The following is a 17,439-nucleotide window of genomic DNA, read 5'->3' as shown; positions in this document are numbered from 1 at the left end:
AACACTGTCACTTATTCCTCTTTCCTCTGGCAAACAAAACATACAGCAGACAGAAGTGGCTTCAGAAGCCAGTTCTATCATAGGTCATGAAATACAGATTTTTTTAAACAGTAGACTGAGCCATCTACAGCCTTAGTGCATTGTCATTGTCGCAGCAGTACTGACACCTTAAAAAGAGACAGATGTGCTTTGGTAGAATATGACAACCACGTGAACTTGTGGGATACAGAGTCTGGATCCATTACAGCTTTTCTAGACTCTCACATTTCTCTATTTATTTTAAAAATATCTGTCAGTCTAATCCTTCTTCATGACTGATCAGCAGAAAGCTGTAAAATCCTACAGTTCTGTGTAAAAGAAGCACAAATCTCCCTCCTCTCCCTGCAGGATCAGAGTAGTGCAAAGCGTCGGCGGGTGGCTTTTGTTCAAATAAGGTGCAGTAACGGCATCTCACCTGCGGATGGCGACAGTCATGGCTTCTGAAGAACTGGCACATGGACAGATCACCTCAGGTCGCAGCCCACGTGCCTGAAACACGTTGAGGAAGGCGTCGCAGGAGGATATCGACCCTGTGGCAACACACACACATACGCACACACACACACATACACACACACGCACGCACGCGCATACAGAGGCAGTCAAACAGACATACAAGCAAATACCAACAAATCAATGATAATCTCTTGTGGCTTCAGGCTGTTTTTAAGGTTATTTTATTAAATGAGAATCTGCATGTGGCCTCACATGGGTTAGCTCCATCGGCTACGATGAGCATGCGTAGGGAACTCAGGCTGATGTCTCTCTGGTCTCTCTGGGCCAGCAGAGACCAGTGCATGTCCCGCGACTTCACCACTGCAACCCGTGCTGCACAGGGGACACAAAGACAAAGAGACAGGCTTACAAAAGAATCACCCAATCAACACCGCTGTCATCCAGCTTGACAGCCAATCACAGATCACAAACTATGACAGCAAATAGCAACACAGTCTGACTCAGTTGCTGACAGGTGACTCAGCTAAGCTTGAACAAGAGAGGAGATGAATGTTATTCAGTGATGCAGGCCTCCTGTCCTCGACCTCCACCGTGCTAATACAACTGAACTAGAAATCAGTGGTCCAACAAACAATTGCTTTAATCCATCCACTCCTGTCACATGTGAGAATCAAAACGGTTATTAGAAACAGACTCCCTGTGGAAGCTTAACTTGGCCTTACACAGGCTTGCAGACTAGAACAATAACAAAATGTTGGTAAAGTATCATTTCACCATCATATAAGCTATCAAAGCATTTTCGTCAAGGTACTTCATGTGAAAAACCTATACTGTCCTGTATCTGTGCTACTGTACTTCGCAGTCTTGATACAATGCACTTTAATCAATACTATAAACAGAAGATGCAGCAAGCAATATAACTGTGAAAAGTAACAAACGTCGAAGTGGACTGAGCCGCACCTTTGTATGTGTGAACCTTCTGTATCCAAGAGAGAGGGTTGACTTTCATCAGGGAGTAAGGTATGCTGATCACGTGCATCCGATTCATGACGCTCTGCCATGAGAACAGACATCAAGCTTCACATCAGCACCAAAATATGTCAGAAGTGTGTTTTAACTACATGATGGCACTAAAAGCTGCAGGTCATGACAAGATTTTATCGCTTACTGTTAAGAGAATAAATGAAAGTGTGAGTGAGTGTTTGTGCTGCTGCTTTGTCATTTTAGGGATTTAAACTTGCAACAGCAGGTCATATATTTGCTGTGTGTAAATCCCACTGCATTTTTGAAACCAGCTAATCAAAGCTTGGTTGAGTATGTGTTGGAAGAAACAGAATATTTTTAGAGGTTTCAACCTCTTGAGTTATGAAATGAGTTATGAAATGTTTCTGCCCATCAGGACTTCATTAGTTTGAATGTATTTACATACTGATATAGGGAAGAAGTCACTCAGATAAATCAGACTTTTTATCAGCAAACTGAGCACGAATCTCCTCTATTTCTGATTATATAACCCATCTATTAGCTCTATCAGAGGCTTCAAGACCACTCACAGTAAGAACCCCATGCCATAATCCTGCTTCTCTCTTGAAGTCCAGCACGTTGGTTATGGTCTCAGCTGCAAATCAAAAAGGAGATTTTGCAATGGTTAGAAGACAAAAAGAGTTTGAGACATTCCTCAATCAATCAGATATCATCCTGTTGCTTTTAGCACAAACCAAGTCCTGTAAAGATGGAGTTAATCCTGATTGTAGCAGTACTGGACTGAGTGAAGCACCAAACTATGTCTCAGAAACAGACCTGGAGAGTGCCTCGAGGCTGCTAGTGTAGTTAGAAGTTATTTAGAGCAAAACTGGGACACTGGAGGAGAGGAGGTGCCTCACGTTCTGTTTCTTTTTAAGCAGACCTGACCCAGGTCTGACAAAAAGAAACACCAACAGCTGACTTGACTGTAATTACACTCTGATAGGATCTGTGAGCAATGTGAAGGGAAAATTCAATGTATTTATTGTGCTTATTTAAAAGGGACAGTGTGCAGCTTGGACATAAATGTTTCCCTTTGATGGACTGTACCACATTATAGCTTCAAGCTAATTCACATTTTTCAGTCCCTTGGCAGGTTGGACCAAAAAAACCCAACACAATAACAAACAGCACAGAGTAAAAACTAAAGACAAATGTATGTTTGTCAAATAAGAGCAAGTCATGGAGACCAAAAGGCAGAATATCAAAATCTGCGACTGCAGAGCTAAGCAGCTTTTAACAGACTTTTAAAGTTGACTTTGAAAGTGCTGATAGAGATGCAGCTCCTCATATCGGTGTTCCATTGATTTGTGGCTGTTACAGAGAGAGCTGACTGTCACAATGCAGTGTGGAAAAATGGTATGGTACAATCTGGTACAAATGCTATTATCTATAATATCATACATTATAAAATAGGTTCAATGAAGGTGCCCTGTGTTGCTTAATCTGCAGTATGAATAAGAAAAAACAACAAATCAAGCCTAAGGTATAGTACATGTCTTTCGTTGGATATTCCTACATTTTTATCATTGCTAAAGCTGGTTTAGTGCTCTCTCTTTCACTTTCTCTCTCCCTCTCTCGATCTCTCTATCTCTCTTTACCAACTGGGTGCTTTTCTCCATGTCATAGCAATGAATAAATCGAGAAAACACAGAAGTATAAAAATGAAGTACTGAGAAGTAAATGCAAAGTGTTCTTCTAACCTTCAGTGTAGCCGCAGGCCTGTGTGAGAGCATGACAGTGAGCTAGCATGGCTGAGTGGGACACTGTTATCCCCATAGTGCTTCCTTCCTTGCTGGTTTTATACTGGATGTAAGAAACACGGAAAAACATTTGAACAATTTCATTCTGAAAAATGAGACATGGATTATATGAAAAAGAAGAGTACCTAATTATTAGTGGATCAAAAACATAAAAAATACATAGAATATCAATTATTTAAATGAAAATATAATAAACCGTTGAATTAAATAAATCTTTGTTTTATTGGTAGCATCAGAGAAAGTACACTTACCTCTATGTAGGCTATGTCATTACTAGCTTCCCGTATTGGAGGATGCCAGTCTTTTGGAGGCTTCACAACATGTTTTCCATCTGTCACAAACCACAGCAACCGCGGCCAGCCTGCAGAGACAGAAGACGTGAAATCAGCTCAAACCAAATGAACCTACACAGGCAGACACTCAAAATGAAAGCAAAACAGGCCGTACCTTTAAAAGTGGCTACCTCCCCTGTCTGTGCTTTAGGCAAGCCTTTCTGACAGGCATCAGTGGTCAGTGCCAACGTGACGCCACAGCTGCCCAACAGAAAGCCAATCTGTTGACTTCCTGCATCCTGGGGGACCAAAGAGGATGATAAACTGAAGTTCATACTGTCAAAACATTGGCAAACAGTGTCTGTCACACAATTATCAACTATTAAGAAATATGAAATCCTGAGCATAAAGGCTTTGAAGAAAGATGCTCAGAGGGAATGTGGCAATTGTAGCAGAGAGAGAAAGAAGGATGATGACTGAAGAAGAAGAAACCTCAGAGCATCATACATCAAAGCAGCAGCAGGTAAGAAAGCAGAGTGACGGCCAATCACTATTAAAAACTCCACCGCAGAGCATCAAAGCTCAATCGTAGCAGGGATGAAGCCCAAGATCTGACAGATGCTCACTCATATTTGATTGGCTGTGCAAATTAGCTTACAGCTAGACTCGTGCTGAGCAAACCATACTGTGCAAAAAAGCAAAAAAAAGTGGGGGAATAAGAGAGAGAGAGGAAGAAAAAGGAGGTAGAAAAAGAAAGAGGCATAGAAAGAGAGAGGAAGGAAAAATGTGAGTTGGTAGAGTGAGTGAACAGGTTTCTGACACCAGAGAACAGTTGGCCTGTGATCTAATATTTTGACTGGAATTACACATCATTTCACCTCATTCAAATCTCATTAATTACAGCACAGCGTCTGCAAACAGCATGCTTATAAAGACAATCAAGAACAGGCATTAATATTCAGCCTGTGTAACTAATGTGGATGAATTTGGTTCAGCTTGAGCTGATGGATGTGTAGGAAACTGCAATGCATTGTAACACTCCGTAAATTAGAATATTTGAAGGTAATGCTGCAGCTGCAGTTGGAACCATAGAACATATTACCAAGAAGTTAGAGCTTCTTTGGGACATATTCTGGGATACGATTAACTGTAAATATCTAGATCGAAACAACATCTTGCATCTCCTTCTATCGTTGAGGGGTCAAATGTCCAGCAGGGGTCACTACTGCTCTTCACTGCTTCTGTACATACTAAAAATATTCATACCCTCCCAGGAGATGGTATTTTGTATTTGGCTTTACCTTTCTGGTCAGTGGCACTTCAATAGGCACAGGCACCAGCTCTGCCAGGAGGCAGCCATAGAAGGCCACCATGAACATCACTGGGTCATTGTTGGGGAAAACAAGTGCAACCTGCAGGCGTATCACAGACAAGATACCTTAGGGTATGATATGTTTTACGTAAAAGAAATGCATGGTGTGCAGCAAATATCATGAAACCAAACATTTGCTGTCCTTTGCAAGTAATGAGGCAGTGATAATGTATTTGTAACAAGTTTTTGGTTGAAAATAGAGCACCAAAATGCAACCTTCTGTAAGGGAACAACCAGAAATATCAAGAATTTAAGTACACTTATCTCACAACTTACTCTATCTCCAGGCATGAGCAAAGGCTCATTTCTCGTGCTCAGCTTGTTCAGAAGAGTGTAGGCCAGTTTCTGACTGCGAGTCCACAGTTTACCTGCAAAGGCAAATGTACAGTATCAAATGCTTCATTTGATTTAGCAACGTTAGACCCATAGATCAACATACATCAAGTCACAAAGAATGGATGACGAGAGGTGATATTGTTTTCCATTTCCATTGTTAATTCAGGGACAATCATCACAGGTTGGCACCTACCATAGGTGAGTGTGTAGACGGGTTTGCCAGCATTGTCGAGAGCAGTCAGACAGGGGCTCTTGGGCTGAGTGGTCCCCCACCTTTGTAAGGCTGCTGGCAAGGAGGGAGGCCACTTGTTGACCACCCCGAGATGCTCTCCTTCCAGGGGACTCATCTGCTGGCCTTCTGGCTTTGGCTGGTTGGGATCTGGCTCCTGGACTAAATACATGGGGAAGAGAAAGGGGCTTCAGTGTGAGGGTGGTTCAATGGGTACTTAGAGCGACAAAGCAGAACTAGCTCCTGGTGTACTGGTGCTATCCGAGCCCTGGACTCTCTCAAAGGAAGCAGGGTAGTAAAAGGAGCGTGGAAATTGAAAGACAATGAGAAGATAGAGGATTAAGGATGAGCTCTGCTCTGTCCTTATCTGTCTCAGTTGTCTCAGATACCAGTTCCTGGGAAACTTACTGAGCTATGGCTTACTGAAAGGCAGTATTATCTGTCCACCTTCCCTTCCTTCAAGCACCCTTTGATTTGACTTCCGTCTCCCCATCACTATTCGCCCCTCACACTCTCCTGAACTCTGCTAAGTGGAATTCAGAGCTGTTTAACTGAGCTGGAAAGATGTCCTTGCCAAATAAAACACTTCTATCAGGAGCAGATAATGCCCATCCTGCTAAGATTTCAGCTTTGAGTGTTTGTTCTGCTCACAACAAGCAGACCACCGAGGTTTGCCACAGTTTCTGTGCCAAAGTGACAAAGGCTTTACAATAACCTGCTAATGTACAGTATTACTATACTTGCTGCTTATTCATTTTCACAGTGTTTATTCAGTTTGGCAGACTACCATCCAAAACCCACGATGGGCTGGTTGGAATGGAGGAAATGGTTAGACGGGGTTGGTCCACCGTGTGTGTGTTTCTGTACACAGTATTCCCTCACCACTCCCTAAGCACACCTGGTGGTCTCAGCTCCACCCAGAGACAAAATAACAACCACTGATCTAAAAATGTACCTTGACTGTTTATTTGTGAGGCGTGGTGAGATAAATGTGACAGTTTTACCTCAGCTGCAACAAGAATTTGATAAATAACCAATACTGATGCCAGAAAACTCCATGGAAAGCTCCAAAAAACATTAAAGCTGAAGTGGATGTCACCCTCAAAAGAGCAGGGGTGTCTGTATTTAATACTGAAGTCTCTGATCAGTATGCTGATCACACCACAGAGAGAGGGATGCCTTTTTCACAATTTATTGATTTAATAGAAGCAATGTAATTACTTTCAGTCCAGCTTACCATCCAAAAGCTCCTCAAAATCGTCAACAAAGAACTCTCGCAACGGCGGTCGCTTTGGTCTCTTCAGAGTGTTGAGCAGCTGCTGGATTTTGGAGGAGACGCGACTGTTGACTGGAACACCTACACAATGAGATTGGAGGGGATGAAAAGGAAAAGATAGGGGGGAAATAAACATGGCAAGACAAGGATATGGAAATAAATACAGACATGAAAAGGGAGAATACCAGGGTGGAAACAGATGGGGGAGGGGGGATACAGTAGCGAAAGACATGCAGGCAGATTGATTGAGAGATTGATGCAATACAAGGAAGGGGACAGATGAGGGGAGGACAGATTAGAAAAGACAAGAGAAAAGGTCAGTGTGGTGTTCTAATGAGACACAGAGGACAACCTCTGTCACTCACACTGCAGCAGACAACATAACAGTGGACCTGGAGTGACTGTAGAGTCCCCTGGAGGTCAAAGGTTGCTATCTTTTAGTCACTGTTGAATCACTGACAAATCTCACAGGCTAAACAAGTCAGGAAATCAGGAGCCTCCTCGCCTGCTGCCTCGCAACAAAGATGCCTTCTCTGCAATAAGTGATTCATAAGGTCTCTCAAAAGGTGTCTGTTTCACATACACTGCAAAATTCACCATTGTGGAAGGCTAAAATTAACTACACCCCAGTCAAGTCAAAAAATATATACACACTGTATATTAATACATTACTGAGAAAGCATAAGAACAGAGACATGGACCTTTCTAAAGACATAACAACATGAATGAAGGAGCAGGGCAGCAAAGAAAAAGAGAGAAACAGACTAAGAATAAGAAAAAAGGGGAAATGTCTCTGTATTTGTGTGTTTCCCTCACATTTTGGAATGGGTATATGCAGACTATGATCATCATTGGACACCATTCCTCCATATGAATTCATACTTAGTCTGGGAGGGGTGGTCTGTGTCAGACATTCCAGACAGCCACAGGAGACGAAGGCCACAGCTGCACGCAGCTTGCCTGATCTGTCTTACTATAATAAGCCCAGCTGAGACAGACCCTGTGCCTCCTCGTGCAGGGACAGATGTGCTGGGAGTAGATGTGTGGGGGTCAGCACTGCACCTGATGGGCCAATTAGAAAGCCCCAGACACACAGGATTACATCTGAGGGCCCTGAACCCCACCCACTCAAGGGCCTTGATCATTAATATCACAGCCAGCCAGGAACCGCCTGTGATCAAGACTATAATTAACGTATTCATTTCATAATTTATCCATCCACAGCATTAAATTACTGCAGCAAACACAGTCTTCACAGCAATTTGTATACACAGTAAATTGAATTTACTGTACCAACAAGCTAAGCCCTGGCCTTATTCTATAGTTTTCCCATTGGTAATGAATCCCATGGAAAGACAAAAACCAACAATGTGTTAGTCTCTAAATATTTTAGACTTCCCTACCGTTTCTGTGGCTCTAAATCCAAAATGTATGCGTTCCCACTGAAGATGCAATTTTTTAAAGATTGTTCACAATATATAGCAGTGACATGTGGGCCACATCCAGGCCACCAAAGCTTTGCAACAGTCCCGCCAAATATTAATGACTTCAGAAACTGCGCGCATCTAATGTTACTCATCAGTGGCGGAGGCCCTGTCCGTCCTAAGGGTGATATAAATTAGCTTGCTAACCCCTGGCAACAAGCCATAAAGTCCTTAATTTGTAGTTCATCCACTCTACAGAATCGGGTTATTCTCTAACACCATCCTATCTACTCTGTGAACCCACCATCAAACCGCTTGGGCTTGGCTCGTGGACTGGTCATTCCCTGGAGCCGACAGCAGCGCACTTGCCGGATACAGGAGGCAACTCTGGAGTTGTTGGAGAATCACTAAGCTTGTTCATTAGATGCAAGAGTATTTTTGTTTGCTTTTTGTTGAGATGAGAACTCATTAAGTGGTAGTTGAACTGTGGGTTTTATATTGAGGACTTACTTCAACTTTAGCTGAGGTATGAGATAATTTAAGAGCATTAATTACCTACTTATCATCATTGACGTTGCATATTTTTAGGAATCTGTCGACCTGATAAAGACTAAAAATTAATTTTGTAAGAATGTCAAAACACTGAAACAATAATAGGTTAATTAGGCATAAATAAATGTATCTATTTTTGTATTTTTTTTAAGTCTGGCCCCCACAGTGTCTGCTTTAGAAAAATTCTGGCCTTTGAACAAATATACCTGAGGACTCCTGCTATATATTTTCATTTTCAGTAAGTTATTTCCTAAAATAGCAGGTCATTATAGCATTTGTCAAATGTCACTCAAGACAGAGAAAACATTGGATTTGTTTGGCACTATTTTCAACCATGGATTAATACACATCTTGAGTATTTACGGCACAAGAATTTATTTTGGGTCAATGTGGCATTGACCCAAAATAAATTACAGTGCCCATGTTTATGTTTTTTTGGTCAACAATGGAGCTCTATGGCTCAAAGGATATATATCAGACTTTGGGCACACACACAATACTTGTTAGTAGGATTAATCCACTGTTGGTTTTGGTCCTATCATGGGATTTGCTGGCAGAAATGCACCACAATGTGCATGTACAGAAAACAGGACATACAGTGTCGCTACCCATGTACAGATGGAAGTCAAGTTACTGTGTGGCATGTTTTCTACACCTAACTATGTGTCGTTGTTAAAATGGAAACAGTGCTAGACAGCCTCCATCAAAGAACCCATTGTGTAGCCGCAGGCCAACAGGCTTGTGTAACAGAATGTCGTGAGAAACAAACTGACAAGTCTTCACGTCGCAGTGCGAGCACAGAAATCGGTATGTCAACATGCAAATTATTTACAACCACCAAACACACAATCTGCTTAAATGTGATCGATTTTAAAGAGCATTTAGGATAGACATTGTTTAAAGACACTGTAAATACTTTTAGCCTTCTGTAAGGGAACGACTAGAACTTGTAGCCTTTTGAAACACACTTAGTTATACACACACACACACATACACACACCCACGCACACACAGGAATCTAATGACTGAATTCACTGTAACTTGCATATATTTTTGGAAAACACACAGGGTTTGGACAAGCGCTAGACCTGACAGTGGATGCGAAGGCAGAAACACAAACACACACACCAACAAACACAAATGCACACACAGCAGAGTGCACATTGAGCTGACTGCCACAGAGTTGGAGGAACAGTTATAAATACCATCCATTAAACAGAGGGATCCTTCACCTCTCCACTCACAGCCTGGAGGAGAGACACATCAGGATGTCAATGAAACAGTCCTGTTAACTTTGTGTATGTAAATGTGTGAATGTGTGATAGAGAAATCTACCAGCAGCCAGACGTAGGTGAGAGTAGACAGACTGTTGTTGTTGTACCATAACAACAACAAGGATGGGATTTTCTGCTGTAGTTATTTTTGTCATTTTTTTAATGACCCATGTGGGAAAACTTGCATAGGAAGTGCGGTTTGAAACATCTTGAATACCAAACAGCCAAAGAGAAGCAGATAAAAACAACACAGTTTAAATCTTTTAAAAAGCCATAGATTTAACAAACAAATCCCTTCCCCTTCATGTGTCAAGCCAGGTGGGCTGGTTTAACATTCATTAGCAGTGACAACCAAGAACGCACACATTCTTATTGACAGAGGATGGATTGCAGGAAGGCAATAGCTCTGCCGAAGTTGTGTTCCAGTTTTCTGGCTGCTATGAAGCAGCATTCCAGGCGTGATGCTGAATGAATGAAGATGGAGGGGAGACAGGAACACATACTGGCCTGGTCAACCAGATTGTCATCTATAGCAACTCTCTGAAGACAATAAACTTGGTGCATATATCGTAAAAACATCTATCTTAACGCATTAGTTTTTTCCAAAGGTAGATAACTAGTAATGTCACAAGATATTCTTTACCTTTTCAGGACTCAAAATAAACAGTGTTCCTATATAAATCATTATCAATTGAGTGTTTTTACTAGTGTCAACGACATGTTAAGCATTAACGCAGAAACGTGATTTTGAAACATGTGTTTTTGTGCAGTGTTACCATGACAACACACAATGGTCAGTCAGCAGCGTGTGCCAGTCTGACAGGCAGGCTGACTGAGGAGAGGACAGAGGGACAGACAGCAGGGGAGACAGGGAGGTGACTGTGTGCATGTGCGTGTGCATGTGTGTGTGTGTGAATGAGCAGGAAACTCACCATCTGCAGTCTCCATGACGCTGGTGTGATGGTTGTAGCCCCGGGAAACGCCTCGCACCGAGGCCACCTGGGGCCGCTCCGTGTGGAGCGTGGAGCGCTCCGACAACCCTGTCACATCGGGGGGCGCTGAGTGGTTATCTGTGATGAGTGGGGTGTCGGTGGTTAAAGGGTCAAACGCCAAGCCTACTTTGGGCTGTCGATACTAAATTAAAATCTAATTCATACGCTTGCAAACAGCTTAGGAATCTGATTGAGGGGCTGGAAGCCTTTCTGTCATCTGCAAGTGAAGTATTTAACTGCTTCAACCATAGACAGTACAATAAATAGTGGAAGTAGCCACCGTGACATCACCCAATTGTTTGTAGATTGGCATTTTGAGGCCTTGAGTTTAGCATTATGGCTGTCACCATATTGTTTTTTTGGAGCCAGAAGTGACCACATTTGCAAGAGAGAGTAGAGCTGGGTAGGATATGCATTGCTACACCTCTATCCTGATTGGGCTTGACTGAGAACCTGAGGACATGCCGTGGTAGCGACTTGTCAATTACAATGTACTCACACCCATAAGCATATCCTGCTTATGGCCTATTTTTACTCTAAATGGGACCATAATTTACAAAATGAACATTATGCTGCATTGAAGAAAACTTGAAACCAGCGATTAAGACCATAAACTCATTAAGAAAATGTTTACTGAGGTAATAAATTATGTGAAAAGCTGGGTCATTTACTAATAAGGAAACACACAATCAGACTTTCTTTGGCAACCGGTGGAGCCCCATGCTGGCAAGAATTTCACCTGACTGGCTTTACTTTTCAGACCTGGATGCTCCGTCCACTTACTATACTGTCTATGATTTTAACAAGGGTTTCACATTTTGCCTTCACTTAAACTACCTACAATGAAAATGAATGAATGTTTCTATTCAGCAGATACATTCCCCTCAAAGTGTAACCTATCCACTGAGAACAAGATGTCTGTGAAATCTGATTAACAAGTCTTAGGACATTGTGGGTACAGGTTTACCCATTAAAGTGGCCCTGGGGAATAGGTGCTTTGGTACGATGTGGTGGGAACTGGGTTTAAAATTTAACCTTTAACTAAAGCGCTATGGTAACACAGTCTTGTTGGACTACATAAAACATGTGATTTCAAAACCAAAGGCCATATTTGTTATTACCATCCATACTACCCTAAAATGTTGCCCAAGCATGACTCTACTAACCAGTGTCTATTGCGGAAGTGAATCATAGGCAGAATAAGAGTTTGAGCCGCCAAGGAACGGGATAATATGGAAGATATATTTACAGCTCCATTCAGCACTAGTCACTGCTGCTACTTTATGACAGCAACCTTGAGAAGAGACAAGCTGGACAGAAATCAGACAGCTTCATCCTAATGGGATATCGCTCTGCCAGCAACACGTACAGACACCCATGAACACACACACAAGCATGCACGCACACGCACACATTCACACACGCACGCACGCATGCACACACGCACACACACACAGTAAGACACCATCTCACTTTTCTGCTGCGGAGAGACGGATGGAGATAAATCCCCTGAATCTCATTAACTAGCTTGTGACACTCGCATGGTAACATGGAATGAGGAGCTTTGACAGGGAAGTGGCCGTGAACCCTTTCACATGACTGAATGACAGTGAGATGGCAGACGAAGACGACTAATTAGTAGAGAGCCTCAAATTAAAACTCTGTCACTGGTTCCCTTTGTCTTGTCTCATCAAGTGCTTTTGTGTGTCTGGAGGGATACAGCTGTAGCAGATGCGTAAGACACCGCTGTCTGTTTGCGATTGAGCTACACTTGCAGAAAAAGTCTGTGTCATAATACAGTCATCTTGGATATGACGAAAAATTCGGATTGGCTGGCAATAACATAACGCACCAACCTTCTGCTGACATCAGCATGTGTAACACAACGGAAAAAAGTAAAAAGATTCAGATCTGTATTTATAAGCTTAAAACCATACAGTTAAGCAGGAGGATCTGCAGGTTTGTTAAAGGTCGGTTTGCAAATGTAATTTTACTCCAATGAAATCTGAATCAGGATTCTTCCACTTACATGCTATATGTAGGAAATGCTTTTAAAGATCTAATACTGCTTCCTTGCTTGAAAACTTTATCTCATTTTAGTTCTACAATACCTTCCGATTTCATCTTACAAGCAAGTGACACACATTTTTAATTTCTCCGAATAGATTGAGGATGATTAATGTAAAAGTATTCACCCCTGGAGTGACTGGAGGAGAGCGATGCATCAATTAGAAAGGGGACAAGAACATACAGATCGGCCAACTGAAATGTGATGCTGCGTGAGACTGCGTGCGTGTGTGTCACTGACCTAGCTGGGTGTGTGCCATAAGATCGGCCAGTGCGGTAGCTGCTGCGTTGGCGTTGAGGGCTGCGTGGGCAGTGGTGTTGGTGGTGGTGACGGATCTCCCTCCCGGGTGGGATGAGGTGGATGACGCGGAGGATGAAGTGGACGAACCCTGGATGACACGGTTAAACCAGTGCTCAACGGCTGGGTGGCCGTGGCCCTGGTAGGGCGTGGAGGTGGCCAGACGTCCCTGCCGGCGCAGTGAGCCCTCGTCTTCCGACGCTGAGGAGGTGTCTGTGTTTGACAGGTCAAGACAGGGCAGCGTCACAACAGTGGAAAAAGACATGGGGCTGTCTGCAATGTAACCAGGAAAATAGCCAAGCTGGTGAAACTAGCAATGGATGATTGCAGGATTTATATAATATGCAGATGATACATTTTTCTACTTATACATACTGGAGTGAGTACATATAAGGTTGTGGGATGGCCAGATGATTTCGATGGAGATGATGTAAGGCTGAGAGATGCTTGTTTTTAAATATTCCATCACTGGTAGAGTCTGTATTAGATTGCCTTTAAAAGTAGCCATGCTATCACACAGCCATAAAGACAACCCACTGCAACTCTATGTGGACTATATATGAATGACAGAGTGTGAAAGCTCAGTGTGTTTCATATTTGTAGACAATGAAAAAATTGGGTGCTGTGGGAAAACAAAATGTTGGAGGTTGTGTTTTTATACACTGAAAGTAGACAGTAAAATTAATCAAATAAATAGAACTAAAAAAAGGCAGCTTTTTACGTCTACAGTAGGTCTTGCTAGAAAACTAGGCAGCTATACGAACGTATAAATCTCATGCGTGTTGAATGACAGTCCTTAAAACTATTGATGTTCAAGACAAAAAAGATTTTCCTTTTGGTATGTTAGTGCATTACATATTATCTAACCCATTGTGGTAATCCTATTTGAAGTTGTTGCTTCAAAAACAATTGTAAAAATACATACATACTGTTCTTGCATACAATACATACACACACTATTTCAATAGCCTAAACAAATTTCCTATCTAATAAATCTATCTGGAGTCAAACCCAGTCACTGATGATTTTACTGCCTCTCCCTTGAGGCAACTGTGAGCAGTTGGTCTCAGCAAAAATAGCCCAAACAGGAGCAACTTCAAAGCAAGGCAAGGATCATTCAAACTGAACACATTCCAATTCATCTACTAAGCTCCCAGAAATGTCTGTTCTTTCGACAGGATCAGTGAAGTTACACAACAGCAGGCCAGTCTGAGATTTGCATTCTGCAGAGGACTGAGTGCAATGAAAGGGCTAAACGGGCTTAGGCATCATCTACTTGAGAAAATTAAATACTCAGGTTATAAACAACTGACCAATAAAGGTCACACTTTCCCCCATTATTCATCACTGGCAAAATAAACAGCAGTGGCTGCTCTGCAGCCCCTGTAAAAAGTACAAAACTCATTCACACATCTCAAAATATTACAATATACAATATATTACGTGTCTGAGCATACTTTACAAAAGAAAGCCTTAATGATATGGAAAACCAAGTCCCAACCTTATTCCACTGAGAGGATGAGAGATTTAGAAAACAGAAATTAAGCCTGTGTGGATACGTGACCTGAGCCCGATGGGTGCAGACAAAAATTTAGAAAATGATGTATGGGTTTGGTCGCATCAACTGGGCTAGCCTTACCGACATAGTGCTCTAAAGTTCTAATCAATTAATGAAAATAAAGTGCAAAAATAAATAAAAATTAACTTCTACGTGCTGGGGTCTGTTATATATATGTAACAACAGATTTCAGGCAACAAATAACCTGTATTCATGTGGCATAGTAAAAGGATGAAGATATTAGACACAATTTGTCAACAGGGAAGTTTAAAAATCGCAGGGAAATCAATGGTATGGCAGTTGGTTATGTAAAACGTAAAACCTGTCAGGCTCTAATGAGACATGACAGCAAGAAGACTGGGAATTCAGCCCTGCAGCAACATGTGGACAGAGGGTACAGGGTGCAGGCTGAACGAATGCATGACAGCAAAATATCAAACTCAGTGCTTCAGCAGACATTAAATCCATCAGGGGTTTAGGGTTCGGCTTGGATACAAATAACACAATGCCTGTGGGGTTCAGGTCGGGCTCAGTTACTATTTTCTTGGACCTGGGTTGAGTTCGGACCAAAAAAAGCTTCCCAAGCTGCACTCTAGTGTGATATCAGCATGTGACTGATGATGTATTCTAAACAAACGAGTCCTCATGTGATTAATTTGCCTCCTAATCACTCACAGTACAAAGTTACGAGTAAAGTCCATCGATTGAGAAACTAATAAAACCACTGCATTTTCAGTCTTTCTCATGGCCTTGCAGACGCTGTCAGAGGTTTGATTATAACATGCTAAAATGTAATATCTCTACAACCAGCAGACTCACGGGGGTTATCTTGCATTTATGATGTTGCTGTTTGTTATTCCTCTGCCTCCCTCCAATCTCTCTCCCTATCTCAGTAACCTTGACACAGTTAGACAGACGGAGAAGGAAAGAGGGGGTCAGAGAATAAATGCAAAGCAGGAACAGAGAGGTGGAAAGAATGGGAAAGAAATTGAAAGAGAAAAAGAGGTATTAGTCACAGATAAAAAGAAAAAGCAAGAATAGATAGTGAAGAGTGAGCCAGACAAAAACAGGCAGTGATGGAGGATTTGGAGGCAGGGAGGGATGTAAAAGAGAGGAAACCTAAGCAGACACAGTAGCAGATCTGCTGTGATCTCAGTTATTCTAGTGCAGCAAGAAAATACTGTGTTCTAGCAAACAAGATACATTAATCAAGCTTCAGTGCAGCAGTTAAAAACTTTACTGACTTGTTTCAACAGAAAATCGAATCATTTCTATCAGCTTAAGCAACATCATAATGGATGGTTCCTGAAAGTGACAATTACTATACTGACTATGCAAAAATAGCATCCTACATATTGTAGACTCCAGATTCAATCTATCCTTCATCTATGTAGTATAAATAGTAAACTGATTTTATGGATCTGCTAGTACTGAAAACAATATTAAGAGGCCGTACTTAGGCACAGGAGTGCTTGGAGCTAAATGTAAGCAGGCTAACATGCTCACAATGCCAAGCAGGTACAATATTTATAATGTTCATGATTAATGCTAACATTTGATAATGAGCATTTTATGCAAAGTATGGCTGAGACTGATGAGAATGTCATTAGTTGGCTTTGGTTTTGGTTCTAAAACAAAGTCCTGGACAACTACAAACTTCGACCTGATGGTTTACCTGATGGTAGATGAAACGTCAGGAGGATCACCCAAGTGATTACAATTCATGCTGAGGGGATATTTCAGTCAAAACCACAAACGTGATCCTTGTGGCCGTGCTAGAGGAAAAGTCAGAGGATCACCAAAGTCAACTTCATCCTTCGGGGACAAAGACTGTCTGTCCCAGATTTCATGGCAGTCTATCCAATAGCTGTTGAGATAATTAAGTCTGGAGCAAAGTGGCCGACTAACCAACTGACTGATAAACCAACTTTGCCATCTGTAGGGCAATGCCAGGTTGGGTATTTATAAATGTGGTTTTTGCATTTTTTCCAAATATGAGTTCCAATATTGGGCACAGTGGTGCTTGCATAACAGTGCAAAGAAGGAAGCATACATCTACTCATGGATGAGAGGCTGAGAGAGGCTGCACAGTCATACGGCTGGCCAGTGTCGTCAGGTAGAAAGAAAATAGTTCCTACATGAAACTGCAGACAACAAGGTCTGTGGATTGTCTTGAGAAACCTGGTCATGATTTCTGGAAAGAGACATTGTTGTTGAGTTTTTCCAAATGTATTTTTTGGCTCTTTGAGCAACACAAGTGCATACACTTTAAATGGATACATTCAAAGTAGCTGGTTGTGGCTATTTAAATGCTTCTGCCATCCAGTAATGCTTCATTGTATTGAATGACAGGTCTGGCAGTATAAAAATGATTTTGCTTATATTAGTGCTGGTTCTTCAAAATTAGACATGTGTAACTCAGCCACTGATGGAAATCAGATGTAAATCAACCACAGCAAATTACCAAGAATTCACTTTCATGTGAGTTAAATATGGATACCAACAATA

The 17,439-nt window shown here is 41.8% G+C and overlaps 1 protein-coding gene across 4 annotated transcripts in view; it reads right to left on the bottom strand.

The window, feature by feature from the left end:
* The window catches only part of dip2a (disco-interacting protein 2 homolog A), an 81,830-nt gene that overhangs the window by 14,043 nt on the left and 50,348 nt on the right, over positions 1 to 17,439 (bottom strand). For 2 of the 4 annotated variants that reach the window (XM_041950099.1, XM_041950100.1), the window contains exons 5-18: positions 13,317 to 13,586; positions 10,949 to 11,086; positions 9,948 to 9,989; positions 6,728 to 6,847; positions 5,455 to 5,652; positions 5,202 to 5,293; positions 4,855 to 4,965; positions 3,729 to 3,852; positions 3,533 to 3,642; positions 3,222 to 3,324; positions 2,049 to 2,113; positions 1,456 to 1,549; positions 748 to 867; positions 455 to 569 (exon numbers count right to left, since the gene is read on the bottom strand). In XM_041950099.1, the coding sequence (XP_041806033.1) occupies positions 455 to 569; positions 748 to 867; positions 1,456 to 1,549; positions 2,049 to 2,113; positions 3,222 to 3,324; positions 3,533 to 3,642; positions 3,729 to 3,852; positions 4,855 to 4,965; positions 5,202 to 5,293; positions 5,455 to 5,652; positions 6,728 to 6,847; positions 9,948 to 9,989; positions 10,949 to 11,086; positions 13,317 to 13,586 (1,702 nt within the window). The remainder of the gene's footprint in view (positions 1 to 454; positions 570 to 747; positions 868 to 1,455; positions 1,550 to 2,048; positions 2,114 to 3,221; positions 3,325 to 3,532; positions 3,643 to 3,728; positions 3,853 to 4,854; positions 4,966 to 5,201; positions 5,294 to 5,454; positions 5,653 to 6,727; positions 6,848 to 9,947; positions 9,990 to 10,948; positions 11,087 to 13,316; positions 13,587 to 17,439) is intronic. The other 2 variants (XM_041950101.1, XM_041950103.1) reach the window with 1 other exon arrangement.

This window comes from Chelmon rostratus, chromosome 13 (genome assembly GCF_017976325.1).
Source record: "Chelmon rostratus isolate fCheRos1 chromosome 13, fCheRos1.pri, whole genome shotgun sequence".
Classification (NCBI taxonomy): Eukaryota; Metazoa; Chordata; class Actinopteri; order Chaetodontiformes; family Chaetodontidae; genus Chelmon; species Chelmon rostratus.
Note: the sequence above shows the minus strand (reverse complement) of the source record. Positions and strands in the feature narration are given on the sequence as shown.